The following is a 14,628-nucleotide window of genomic DNA, read 5'->3' as shown; positions in this document are numbered from 1 at the left end:
ATATATTTATTGATGGATTTAAATCATTGAGCACCTTTAGTGCACATATGGGACTGGAATATGTATTAATTCAAGAGGTTTTAAATGTGTAACAACACTTTTCATATATTGTTCATGATGTTAGCACAATAAATTGCATTGCATTAATAATAATATATTGCACTACATATTTGGATGTTATATTATGAAACACTGGTAATGTTTGTATATATTTTTTTGGCACTAACACACAAAATGTACATTGGTCACACATTATAGCATGACACTTTGATTTTTTAGCCATGTTGTATTGTATTTTTAGAAAATTACAGCAGCTGCAGATTGAAAAGGAAAGGTATTTTTTTTTATTAACATTCAATTACAATATCACAATTGTATACACTATATTATTTTTTCTTTATTTGCAATTTTTTTTCCCCCACGGAATTGGGATTATCCTTTAAAGTGAACCCACATGGGGTAATAGAACAACTTAATTTTAAATGTGCCCCTATCCACATATACTTATATCTTCCTTTTGCTCCCTCACCACTTTGTTCTCATGCTGCTCTTCTCTGCTGCCAGAAGCAATGGAAGGTCCTGTATAGTTGTCAAAGTCTACGCTCACACAGGACTAAGGACTACCCTGTGGCAATGTTGATTAGGCCAGCTCTGGCACTTGGGGTAACATGTTCCTCCATATCCAGTAGTATCAGGCATTTCCTTTTTGTTCTTGGCACTAAAAGCATCAGCAGGGGAGAGAATTAAGGTCACCATATACGGTGTTGGGGATGGGTGGAGGGTGAAAGCAAACCTGCTGTTTTTTCCTGAATTTGAGTGTCTATGATAATTTGCAATGTGCAACAACTTGTACAGTACGTTGTAAGTGAAAAAAAGATTTGTATTGTTTTTTATGCATTTTAAACCTTTATCTGCCTTATTAAACTTGTTTTTTTTTTGTTTGTTTGTTTTTTGTTTTACTGTAATTGCAAGGAATATTTCTACGCAGTATAATCTCATCCAAGCCTAACCATTAAAATTAGAACGTCAGAAGGGAATGTGAAAATTGCAGTAAACACTACCAATCAGAGCTCAATTTACTGCAGTCTATTTAGTATAGAAAAGATTTCTGGTTGCAGTGGGTACGGAACTTTTTCATCCTCGATGCTAATGCATTTTGCCCACGCTCATTGCATTGTTGCCTAAATAAGTCTCTTTCTGTCACTGTACATTTTCAATCATGTCATGATTTGGTGAAAAATATTTACAGTAGTTTAAACATATTAACATTAGACTGTAACACGGGTACAGTAGTGCTTTAGTGTACATGGCAATATTCCCTTATTCAACTGATGAAATTCAACAAGTTGTGTCAAATCTGTAAATCTTGTGTGTCCTTCATCCAATGTGTAGTACAGCTCTCCTCCATCTGCTATCTGGTCAAAGACAAAAAAAAATCAGAAATGCACACTGAATTAACTGTAAAAAAATTAAAATTAAAATAGTAAAAATAATAATAAAAAAAAATGGTCACAACAAATAAATACAAATAAGACCCTGCTGCAAATAATAAGTTCATAAACATTGCAATATAATGTAAAACGCCATGTTTATACCTATAGCGTCCCCACATGCTAAATTTTAAATGAGAAAAACCTCTCCACCTTCTCAACAGGCTACATGGGGGTGTGCACCTGGTCATGAACCATTTCATATGGGCTGATTAGCACCTTACATGCAAGAACTGTGCAGCCAGCCCCTGGCTTTCAATTCTCCTATGCTGGCTGCTAATCAGAAGTTGGAAGCTTGCAACACACTATTATACAGGGAAGACACATGAGGGGGAAAAGGATGCCCACAGTTCTACTGCCAATTCCCCATACAGTAACTGTTTAGGAATTGCAGCTGTTTTCATATTTTTTGGTGCCTTCAAATATGTTCTTCTCTTAAAGGGGATGGCACATACACTATATTGTCAAAAGTATTTTGACGCCTGCCTTTACACGCACATGAACTTTGATAGCATCCCAGTCTTAGTCCGTAGGGTTCAATATTAAGTTGGCCCATACTTTACAGCTATAACAGCTTCAACTCTTCTGGCAAGGCTGTCTACAATGTTTAGGAGTGTGTCTATGGGAATGTTTGACCATTCTTCCAGAAGCACATGTGAGGTCAGGCACTGATGTTGGACAAGCAGGCCTGGCTCACAGTCTCCTCTCTAATTTATCGCAAAGGTGTTCTATCGGGTTGAAGCCAGTCAAGTTCCTTCGCCCTAAAATCTCTCATCCACACTATAATGCCAATAGTATTGGGCACCCCTCCAAATCATTTGGTGGAGAGGGATTTATGGTGTGGGGTTGAGCTTGGCCCCTTAGTTCCAGTGAAGGTAACTCTTAGGCCCCGTACACACGGTCGGACAAAACCGATGAGAATGGTCCAACGGACCGTTTTCATCGGTTCACCCCTGAAGTGGCCGTACGGCCTGATATGTGTACACACCGTCAGTCCAAAATCCAATCGGGTCAGAACGCGGTGACGTCAAACACACGACGTGCTGAATAAAACGAAGTTCAATGCTTCCAAGCATGCGTCGACTTGATTCTGAGCATGCGTGGGTTTTGAACCAATGCTTTTCTGTACTAACCATCGGTTTGGTCCGATGGGGCAGCGGTCCATCGGTTCGGTTTTGAAGCATGTTTTACAATTTTGGACCGAAGGAAAACAGACCGATAGCCTATACACACGGTCGGTTTGGTCCGATGAAAATGAACTTCGGTTCATTCTCATCGGACCAAACCGACCGTGTGTACGGGGCCCTAAGGCGCCAGCATACCAAGACATTTTGGACAATGTCATGCTCCCAACTTTGTGGGAACAGTTTGGGGATGACCCCTTCCTATTCTAACATGAGCATTGCACAAAGCAAGATCCATAAAGACATGGATGAGCGAGTTTGGGGTGGAGAAACTTGACGGAGACTGGAGACTGAAGGCGGAGGCAGAGGCAGAGGCGGAGACTGCGAGCCAGGCCTTCTCGTTCAACATCAGTGCCTGACCAAACAAATGCACTTCTGGAAAAATGATCAAACATTCCCATAGACACACTCCTAAACCATGTTGTGAACAGCCTTCCTAGAAGAGTTGAAGCTGTTAAAGCTGCAAAGGGTGGGCCAACTCAATATTGAACCCTATGAACTGCGCCCCAATACTTTTGGTAATATAGTGTATAATTAAACATAATAGTTCATCCCCCATATTTGAAAGTTAGGAAGTCACCACTAATAATAATAATAACAATAACTGATATAAGATTTTTTGCTGATAAAAAAAATGCCTGAAATGATAACTCAGCAAGGACTCAATTGCACTGAATGGCTTCCCAATGTATCCTGATGGGAAATAAAGTGTTGTTAATGTTTTTTTGTTGATCTGAACATTCATTTCTGTTCAACACAAGAAGGAGCTATGCTTCCTATCCTGCAAAAGCAACAAGAAGTAATGTTTATATATCAGCTTTCACTTTGGACCCATACTCAAAATGTTTCCGCGCATGCGTCTAAGTCATTTCGAACATGCACGAGTTTCCATGGAGAGGTAAGTATACACACTGGGCCAGATTCACAGAAGAGATATGATGGCGTTTCTCTGAAACGCTGTCGTATCTCTCAGAGTATCTATGCGACTGATTCATAGAATCAGTTACGCATAGATAGCCCTGAGATCCGACAGGTGTAATTGTCTTACACCATCGGATCTTAGGATGCAGTACCTCGGCCGCCGCTGGATGGAGTTCGCGTCGTATTCCAGCGTCGGGTATGCAAATGAGGTTTTACGGTGATCCACAACGGTTTTTCGTGTTCATTATGTCGTTGCTAGTCTAGTTTCCCATCGCAAAGTTAGTCGTGGTTTTACCTGCCCTAGCTTTACACAGCCCATGTTAAAGTATGGCCGTCGTTCCCGTATCGAATTTCAAATTTTTGAATACGAAAGTACGCTACGCACGTCGCCGTTCGAAAAAATTACGTCACTTCGCGCAAAGCACGGCGGGAATTTCAAAACGGAGCATGCACAGTAGGTCCCGCGCGGGAGCGCGCCTAATTTAAATGGCACACGCCCCTTTGAATTACGCGGGCTTACGCCGGAGGCCGCCAGCGTAAGTTTTCACACAAGTGCTTGGTGAATCAGGCACTTGCAATGAAAACTTGCGGCGGTGTAACGTATATACGATACGTTACGCCGCCGCGATTCTACGTGAATCTGGCACACTCTCTGGTTTCTCGGCAGGAAAACGCTGCCGAGAATCTTACGAGAAAATAGAGAGCGGGTTCTCTATTTTTCTCGTCGAGATTCTGGGCAGTTTTTTTGACAAGAAACCTCAAAGCCTCGTACACACGCACGGTTTACTCGGCAAGAAAGTTCTGCCAGCAGTTTTCTTGCCAAGAAAACAGTGCGTGTGTACAAGGCTTTAGACTTCTGTAGAATGTAAGAGGCTTCCCTTCTGTTATATAGCTGCCATCAAACCAAGATTTGAAATCATGTTTCCTAATTTCACCAAATAGCTGATTACAAGTACTACCGGATCTGTTTTTGTAAATTAAAATCTCAAATTAAAATAACATACTATGAACTCATTGTTTTTTAAGTATTGGATGGACCAGAAAAATTTTATTTTTTGGAGTGTCTATTTTTGCCAAAAGTGAAGCAGGCTCTTTTCATTCAACCACAGAGCACTGCTTTTAACAAAATTCTTGACTTACATCCCTCCAGATTCTTCCAGTTTCAACATTGTTCAAGCCCTTAAAACCCCTGAAACATGCTGGCTTTTGAATGGACACTACAAACAATAAACTTTTCCTGGACCAGTTAATAGTGTAGCACTTTTCTTTTTACATTCCTAGATATGTGAGTCACAGAAACCAAACCATGGTGAAAGCACGAAAGAGAGAAGTCTACTAAATCAACTATGCACTCAAGTGTATGAACTCAAGAGAGTGCAGCACTTCATAGATTCATTTCCCTACTTATTAACCCATTTTGTCAGTGGCAAAGCTGAGTCCATTTAAATTCCAGGCAAAGAGAAACAATTAAAATTATGTCACTGGTAATACGAAACATAAAGCTCTTTTACCTTGGAGATATACTATTACACTGGTCCAATAAAGTCCTTATCGCCAACATTATCACATATGATAAAGCCCCTATCACCAACATTATCACATATGATAAAGCCCCTATCACCAACATTATCACATGTGATAAAGCCCCTATCACCAACATTATCACATATGATAAAGCCTCTATCACCAACATTATCACATATGATAAAGTCCCTATCGCCAACATTATCACATATGATAAAGTCCCTATCACCAACATTATCAGTACAATAAAGCTCCTATCGCCAACATTATCCCGTATGATAAAGCCCCTATCCCCAACATTATCACATATGATACAGCCCCTATCACCAACATTATCAGTACAAAAAAGCCCCTATCGCCAACATTATCACATATGATAAAGCCCCTATCCCCAACATTATCACATATGATAAAGCCCCTATCACCAACATTATCAGTACAATAAAGACCCTATCCCCAACATTATCACATATGATAAAGCCCCTATCACCAACATTATCAGTACAATAAAGCCCTTATCACCAACATTATCAGTACAATAAAGCCCCTATCATCCAACATTATCACATATTTTTGAGGACCAGTGGCCACTTCTACTTTGTTATACAACTAAAGGTTCCTATATGACAGTCTAAACAAATCTCAAATTGAGTTGCTGTGATGCCATACATAAATTAACAAAATAATATATATTTTTTTTATTATCCCCAACTTAGCAATATCCTCTTTATATGTCCATCTTAAAAAAAGTACTTAAAAAAAAAAAATTCAATTTTTAGCACCCACCCACACTGGTGCGACTTGTCATGTGATTTAACAGTTCCAAATCGTATGACAAGTTGCTCCCTATTGTCAGCAAAAGAACCATTCAAATTGGTGCAACACAATTTTTTGCGATTTCAGGTGCAACTTGCATAGACATCTGTGCATGAAGTGGCACAGATGTCAGACAAATAGCACCTGAAATCACCCAGACCGGCTACTTTGAAATCATGCTACTTTAACCACTTCCCGCCTATTGTATGTCATATGAAGTCCTGGACTTTGAGTGGGGACATCTGAATGATGCCTGCTGGCCATTTTTCCTGCACTGCAAAAACAATTATAGTGGCTCAGGTGCTTCTACCGGCTCGTCTATGCAATCGGCGAGTCAGAGAATACATTGGGCGGTGGCAGAAGTTTACCATAGAGAATACCCAGCAGTCTCTATGATCTTTGGAGGCCGGGCGCGACGGTATGACATCAAGTCTGGCCTCGGCAGATGTGAACACTGCTGTTTTTTTCATAGGAAAGGCTGAGATTGCTTCTTCTTTTTTTCCTAGTCTTTCCAGGCTATATAGACCCCAGATCTCTCTGTAAAGATGACCTGTCATGCTCTATTTATATTACAAACAATGTTTACATGCCTTGTAATAGGAATAAAAGGGAAAGTGTAAAAAATAAAAAATAAAATAAACAATAATTAAAAAAATATATATATTTAAACTGTCCCGCCCCCGCATGCTTGCATGCAAAAGCAAATGCATTCGTATGTTGTGCCCACATACGTAAACGACGGTCAAACCACACATGTAAGGTATCGCCACGAACAATAAAGCCAGAGCAACAATTCTAACCTAAGATCTCCTCTGTAACTCTAAACAAGTAACCTGTAAAAATGATCGCCTATGGAAATTTTTAAGTACCAAAGTTTGGCACCATTCCACAAGTGTGCACGATTTTAAAGCATGACATGTTCGTTATTTATTTATTCGGCATAACATCATCTTTCACATTATACCAAAAAATTAGGATAACTTTAGTGCTTTGTTTTTTTTAATTCATGAAATACTGTGTGACATAAAAAGTTACAACAATCGCCATTTTATTCCCTAGGGTCTCTAATATAAAAACATATATAATGTTGGGGGTTCTGAGTAGTTTAGCAAAAAATTATGATTTTTACATAGGAGAGGAGGGCCAGAATTGGCCCGGTATGGAAGTGGTTTTAGTGGCACAATTTCAAAGTAGCATCAATGTGAACCAAAGCTGACAGTAATGTAGACACATGTCCACACGTCACAGAATAGTGTAACATGAACAATATGTGTGATCAAGTCGTACATTATGATGTGCAAAAACTGAGTATGATACAGATCAAACTGTTATGTTTAGTTTGTGGGAAAATACAAAGTTGATAGAGGTATTACTGACAACCCAGAAAGCGTGGTCAGGACTAGGTGTGAAGTACAGGCTTGTAAATCAGCAGTGACAATGCTGCTAGTAGCCACACCATTTTTTTTCTCCCACTGTACTGCAAGCAGGAACAGTCTACATAAAGTGGCAACTCTGCTCTGAATTCAAGAGCAGTTCAGCATTGTTGCCACACCATCACATGAAGCCACATTAGATGAGCATCACTAGCAGGGTAACAATGTGTTTGTGGGACTTTGCAGAGGAAACTGTAATGCCACATACACACCATCACTTTATGTGATGAAAAAAACGACATTTTCTGTGAAGTAAAAAACGACGTTTTTGAAACTTCAATTTTCAAAGACGAAGTTGCCTACACACCATCGTTTTTCTCACAATGCTCTAGCAAAGCGAGGTTACGTTCACCACGTTTTTCCATTGAAGCTCGCTTCATAACTAGCTTCTGGGCATGCGCGGGTGTAAAAACGTTGTTTTTTGCTACACACGGTCAATTTCTGTGAAGTAAAAAATGACGTTTTGAAAAACAACACATAAAATTGAAGCATGCTTCAATTTTTTTTGTCATTTTTCACAAGACATAAAAAACGACGATTTCCCCCACACACGGTCATTTAAAGTGACGTTTTTAAAAACGTTGTTTTTTTTCATCACAGTGATGGTGTGTACGCGGCATAAGTGCAGATGCCCTTAAAATTAAGTGCCACAGTATATATATATATATACACTCACCGGACACTTTATTGGGTACAGTTGTTCAATTGCTGGGTAACACAAATTGCTAATCAGTCAATCACTTGGCAGCAACTCAATGCATTTAGGCATCTAGACATGGTGAAACTTGCTAAACTTCAAACTTAGCATCAGAATGGGGAAGAAAGGGGATTTAAGTGACTTTGAATGTGGCATGGTTGTTGATGCCAGATGGGCTGGTCTGATTATTTCAAAAACTGCTGACCTACTGGGATTTTCACACACGACCATCTCTAGGGTTTACAGAGAATGGTCCGAAAAATAGAAAATATCCAGTGATCGGCCGTTGTGTGGACAACGGTTGCCTTGTTGATGTCAGAAGTCAGAGGAAAATGGGCAGACTGGTTTGAGATGATAGAAAGCAAACAGTAACTCAAATAACCTCTTGTTACAACCAGTGTATGCAGAATACCATCCTTGAGTGCACAACACATCAAACCTTGAAGCAGATGGGCTAAAGCAGCAGAAGACCACACCGGGTGCAACTCCTGTCAGCTAAGAACAGGAAACTGAAGCAACAATTCACACAGGCTCATCAAAATTGGACAATAGAAGGTTGGAAAAATATTACTTGGTCTGATAAGTCTCGATTTCAGCTGTGACATTCGGATAGGAGGGTCAGAATTTGGCGTAAACAACATATTTATATACCTTTTTTTTTCTTTAATAGGAGGCTATAGTCTGACTTTAACATAAAAGACTGAGTATCAGGAGACTGCTTGTTGCTTTTTTCATGCTTTCTTCATGCTACTACAGTATTCAAACCCTCAGCAAACAATCTAAAATTTGATTCGTTGCTATCGTATACACTTTACACATTTTCATTGTCTTCCCCGGGGGCCTTAATCCTGCTTGTTTTTCATACAAGTATACATTATACTACAAATAAAAACTTACTGGTGAAATCTGAAAATGCTTTATCTTCTGCCCATGACACATGGAAAGAACAAATGATTTTGGTGCACTTTGACTGTCACGGAGCAAAAATACGCTAGAAAAAATAAAAAAATTAAAGATACAAAATAATCTCAATGACATCAGATTGATTGCAAAAATTTTAGATTGTAAGCTCTAATGAGCAGGGCCCTCTGATTCCTCTTGTACCAAATTGTAATGTATCTGTAATGTCTGCCTTCATTTTGTTAAGTGCTGCGCAAACTGTTGGCGCTATATAAATCCTGTATAATACTGAAAATAATAATAATCTCCAATAGCACTTAGCCTATGTTCACATCAGTACGATTTTACCTGCAAATTAACAGGTCAAATCGCATGTCAAATCCAAGCCTATTACCGGCAATAGGAGCATCCCAATCGGTAGGACGCCGACTTTGCGGCTCCGCAACGATTTGTAAAAGTACAGTATATACTCGAGTATAAGCCGACCCGAATATAAGCCGAGGCACCTAAATTTTACCACACAAATCTAGGAAAACATATTGACTTGAGTATAAGCCTAGGGTGGGAAAAGCTACTATAAGTGGAAAAGCGGGTCAACAATGCACAATTGTAGCCTCACTGTGCCCATCTGCAGCCTCACTGTGCCCATCTGCAGCCTCACTGTGCCCATTTGCAGCTTCACTGTGCCCATTTTCAGCCTCACTGTTAGGGTTGCCACCTATTCTTCAAGCCAAACCCGAACACTTTAGCGGCACAAGTCACTTTTTTTTTCGTAGTATACACAATAGGATAATAAAAGACCTGGGGCACCTTTGGGTGCCTCAAGGACAGTGGTAATGCGGCAAGCAGTGGGTGTGGCCAAACTGCTCTTGCTGACATCGTGGCTCCCCCTCAGTGATGCCAAACCTGCACCCAGACAGCGGCCCGCATCTCCCGAATGGCAACAGATTTTTGTGTGACTACCTCACTTACTTGGGGAGCCACAGCCCTGGACACAAGATCCCAAACCCAAACTGTCCGGGTGAATTCTGGACAGGTGGCAACCCTACTCACTGTGCCTCACTGTGTCTATCTGCAGCCTCGCTGTGCCCATTTGCAGGTTCACTGTGCCCATGTTTAGCCTCACTGTGGCTCAATGTGTCCATCTGAAGCCTAACTGTGCCCTTTTCCAGCTTCACTGTGCCCATCTTCAGCCTAACTGTGGCTCACTGTGTCCATCTGCAGCCTCACTGTGCCCATTTGCAGTTTCACTGTGCCCATTTGCATTCTCACTGTGCCCATTTGCAGCCTCACTGTGCCTTACTGTGTCCATCTGCAGCCTCATTGTGCCCTCACTCATTTACCTTTGATCTCCCGCTGTGTCATGCTGCAGTCAGCGGCTGTCCATTGTAACAAAGCCCCTCTTCCTCCTCGTCCGTGATAGTCGGAACACTGAACACTGGTCCCAGCATTGTATCAGTGTTCAGTGTTCCTTCTATCACGGAACTAGGAGGAGGTGGGGCTTTGTTACAATGGACGGCCGCTGACTGCAGCATGACAGAGGGATACTCGAGTAATAGCCGAGGGGGGCTTTTTCAGCATCAAAAAGTGTGCTGAAAAAGTCGGCTTATACTCGAGTATATACGGTAGTTCCTGCACTACTTTAGGCGACTTCTGTGCATGAACTTGCACGATTTCAAAGCATTGTTCAGTGTGAACAAGGATTAATTGTATTGCTGTTATCCCCTGATTGACTAATTATTGCATAGAATTCTTGTCTCATCAGTCACTTTTATTGAGCCATATGAACCCATCCTTAGGGAATATTGAATGTTTATTTGCAACTAACAAATCAGTATGTATGCTTTTTTGTTCTTGTATGTGCTCTTCTGCACAATTTACTGTCTGAATAGCACTGTAAAAAATTTAGAAAGCGTTCAGAATATCAGATAGGATTTAAAAATAGATCTCTGGGTTAGAAGTGGAAGGAGATAATGCTGAAGCATGTGATTATGCTTTCAAAGAAACTTCAATGGCTTGAGTATTGATTCATCCCTATAGGTCCAAGCTGTCAAGTTTGTGTAGTCCACCAGCTGGCATAGACTACATAACAGCTGAACTTCAAAACGTCTCTGATCCAGAAATAAAAACATTAACTCAGAAACTTTCTTTACAGTATATTATCTACTTATAAAAGTCTTAAAAATAATGTCTTTGGAAATATGGCAGGAATTTAAAGAACAAGTATACATTTAAAAGTTCTTTAATAAATTGAGAAACATTAAGCAAGTGTGTAAATATAAACTTTAACATTTTCTCCTTCTATTGCTATCCACCAAGATCATTGGATCTGATAATTGAAATGTATTTCTATTTTCTTGTCACCTGCGCACAAAGGGGTCTCCTGAGTTAATAAGTGTTAAGCCTCGTACGCACGACCGAGGAACTCGACGGGCGAAACACATCGTTTTCCTCGTCGAGTTTCTTGTCAGGCTGTCGAGGAACTCGACAAGCCAATTTTCTCCATTCCCATCGAGGAAAAAGAGAACATGCTCTCTTTTTGGCTCGTCGAGTTCCTCGACAGTTTCCTCGTCGAAAAATGTACACACGACCGGTTTCTTCGGGAAAAAAAAAACAGCAAGTTTCTTGCTGGTTTTTGCAGAGAAACTCGGTCGTGTATGTACGAGGCTTTAGGAGAGGATACAATTGCCTGTTATGTATTATTAAAGAGGAACTGCAGTCTGCTCACATAATTTGTAATAAAAACTTCTTTGCCATTCTGGGGCTTCCCTCCAACCACTTTGCATATTATTTTATATATACTGTGATTCTGTACTTGCCAAATATGCTGCACAAATCTCCTTCCAATGAATCTGGCTGCAGCCATTTTAACTGTGGGCAGCTGAAGCTTCTGCCTGTTCACTTTCTGGATTTAAACAGACACACAGAGGCACACCTCCAGCTCTGCAGCTCTCATTGGCCCCCGTATGACTCATCCCCGCTCCCTTCCTGTCAAACTCTCATGAGAGTGAGCTGTGCATTAAGTCATAAGCCTAGGCTTTTTACCAGACAAGAAACAAGAAGTGGGCTGTATAAGGTATTTACTGGGCAAAAAATGTTTTACTATCCAAAGTTAAAACAATGAGGGCAGAAAATGTAATAGATGAAAAGATGAAAAATTACTAAAGTTTCGCTTTAAGGATGCTGTGTTTTCCATGCAGCTTCTATTCCTAAACAGAATAAATGCTACTTAAATAAAGCATGAGTTAGGACGTGAGGTATTTATCTCATGAAACTATTTGGAATTTTATAGTATCTCATGACATGATATTTAGTAGAATGGATACAGTGGAGAAGGTGTAAAACCCCTGCTAGTTTTTATTGCTAATAAAGAGGAAAAATGGTTTAAACCGTAGAAATATGTATACGACGGTCTAAAATCCAATGGATTTTTTTCATCGGAAATTCCGTTCAAGATGTCTTGCATACACACTGTCAGGCCTCGTACACACGACCGAGAAACTCGACGGGCGAAACACATCGTTTTGCTCGTCAAGTTCCTTGTGAAGCCATCGAGAAACTCGACAAGCCAATTTTCTCCATTCCCGTCAAGGAAATAGAGAACATGCTCTCTTTTTGGCTCGTCGAGTTTCCTCAACGAAAATGTACACACGACCGGTTTCCTCGGCAAAAAAATATCTCCCAGCAAGTTTCTTGCTGTTTTTTGCCGAGAAACTCGGTCGTGTGTACGAGGCCTCAGACTAAATTCCGACCATCCAAAATGCGGTGACGTAAAACACTACGACGAGCCGAGAAAAATAAAGTTCAATGCTTCCGAGCATGCGTCGACTTGATTCTGAGCAAGCATGGATTTTTCTCAGACAGAAATTCCACACAGACGATCGCAATTTCCCATCAGATTCTTTTCCATCGGAAGAATTTAAAACATGTTCTATTTTTTTATTCCGATGGGGCCCACACACGATCGGAATTTCCGATGAAGCAAGTCCATCAGACTTTTTTCATTGGAAAATCCGATCGTGTGTACGCGGCATAAGGGGGCACAGACAGCAATAAAAACTGTCAGGGGTTCTAATCCCTCTCCACCCCATCCAAAACGTTTTGCCTTTAGTTATAAGTAAATCAGCCCCAATAATTCTGTGTTTTTCCATATTTAGGTTTCTGTTGCGAAACTGATCCAAAAAGGTACAGACTACTCCAAATTGGCTATTATATGTTTACATTCCATAAATACTTCATGCCTGGACCACTACTTAATAACCGTATGCATTTAATTATGTATTTCCTTTAGTGAATTGACTTTAATGCAATTTTATAAGGTATTTACTGAATGTTCTTGTTTTTTTATGTAAATACCTAATATATATATTACTTAATGAATTAATTATGATTATTAATTAATATCAGCTATGAGACTGAACTTACCCATTTACAAGTCCTTGGTGGCGTATCAGTTTTTGAGCTTCATCTCTTGATATTTTATGGTGGAACCAGGGTTGTGACATGTGGATTGCTGAATATTTGAACAATTTTGTAATTCAGTCATTAAAAAATATGTACAAAATTGAACTAAATAAAGGACCAATACTGTAGTAGCATCCAACATTCTACCGCACAAGGAAACAAAATCAGACTTATATAAAGTCTTCAAAAGGCAGGGAAAGGAAGGAAATCAGAATAACATAGTGTAGAATTTAATTTTTTTTTATATCCAGTATATTTTTTTATGTAAAAAAGGTTAGTTTAGAAGACCCCACTTCAAAAAAAGTCACCTGAGATATGAGCTCATTCAGAACATTTTAATGCAATAAAGCTGAGGAGCCCGGAGGCAAGAAGGCAGTCAATTTGTTGCTGTAGGAAACATATATACCTGTCCTTTCTAATGTGACCCAAATGGCAACTAAGCTGCCTATGTTGTTTAATCCACGTAAACTTATCAGAAAGCATCTCTTAGGTAATGTCAATCCAGTTTACTAACATCTGGTTGGTCCTTTCCTATACAGCTTTTTTTTCTTTAAAATGCTAATGAAATAATCCAGATTATAACAGGAAAAATAAGCACATTATATAAAAAATTAATATCATTAATACATTTCTGCCATTTTTTGATTGATTAAACAAATGTAGAATTAGGTTGGAATTTAACTACTTGCCGACCAGCCGCCGTCGTTTTACGGCGGCAGGTCGGCTCCCCTGAGCGAGAGCCCGTAGTATAACATCGGCTCTCTTGCAGGCCACTAGGGGCACGCGCCGCCGGGGGCGCACACGCGCCACACGCTCGCCCCAGACTCCCGTGCGCATGCCCGGCAGGCGCAATCGCCGCCGGGCACACGCGATCGCTTGTTACAGAGCAGCTCCCGGTCCTGTCAGGGGGGGGAAATGCTGATCCTCTGTTCATACAATGTATGAACAGAAGATCAGTGATTTCCCCTAGTGAGGCCACCCCCCCTAGAGTTAGAACACACCCAGGGACATACTTAACCCCTTCCCCGCCCCTTAGTGTTAACCCCTTAGCTGCCAGTGGCATTTTTATAGTAATCCAATGCATTTTTATAGCACTGATCGCTATAAAAATGCCAATGGTCCCAAAAATTTGTCAAAAGTGTCCGAAGTGTCCACCATAATGTCGCAGTACCGAAAAAAAATCGATGATCGCCGCCATT

General features: G+C 40.3%; 1 protein-coding gene across 3 annotated transcripts in view; it reads right to left on the bottom strand.

Moving 5' to 3' along the window:
• Positions 1-349: 349 nt before the first annotated feature.
• The window catches only part of GRB14 (growth factor receptor bound protein 14), a 97,662-nt gene continuing 83,383 nt past the window's right edge, over positions 350-14,628 (bottom strand). For 2 of the 3 annotated variants that reach the window (XM_040357850.1, XM_040357849.1), the window contains 3 exons: positions 13,391-13,478; positions 8,963-9,056; positions 350-1,415 (listed from right to left, as the gene is read on the bottom strand). In XM_040357850.1, coding sequence (XP_040213784.1) covers positions 1,269-1,415; positions 8,963-9,056; positions 13,391-13,478 — 329 coding nt within the window. In that variant the 3' untranslated portion in view covers positions 350-1,268. The remainder of the gene's footprint in view (positions 1,416-8,962; positions 9,057-13,390; positions 13,479-14,628) is intronic. The other variant, XM_040357851.1, reaches the window with a different exon arrangement.

This window comes from Rana temporaria, chromosome 6 (genome assembly GCF_905171775.1).
Source record: "Rana temporaria chromosome 6, aRanTem1.1, whole genome shotgun sequence".
Taxonomy (NCBI): Eukaryota; Metazoa; Chordata; class Amphibia; order Anura; family Ranidae; genus Rana; species Rana temporaria.
Note: the sequence above shows the minus strand (reverse complement) of the source record. Positions and strands in the feature narration are given on the sequence as shown.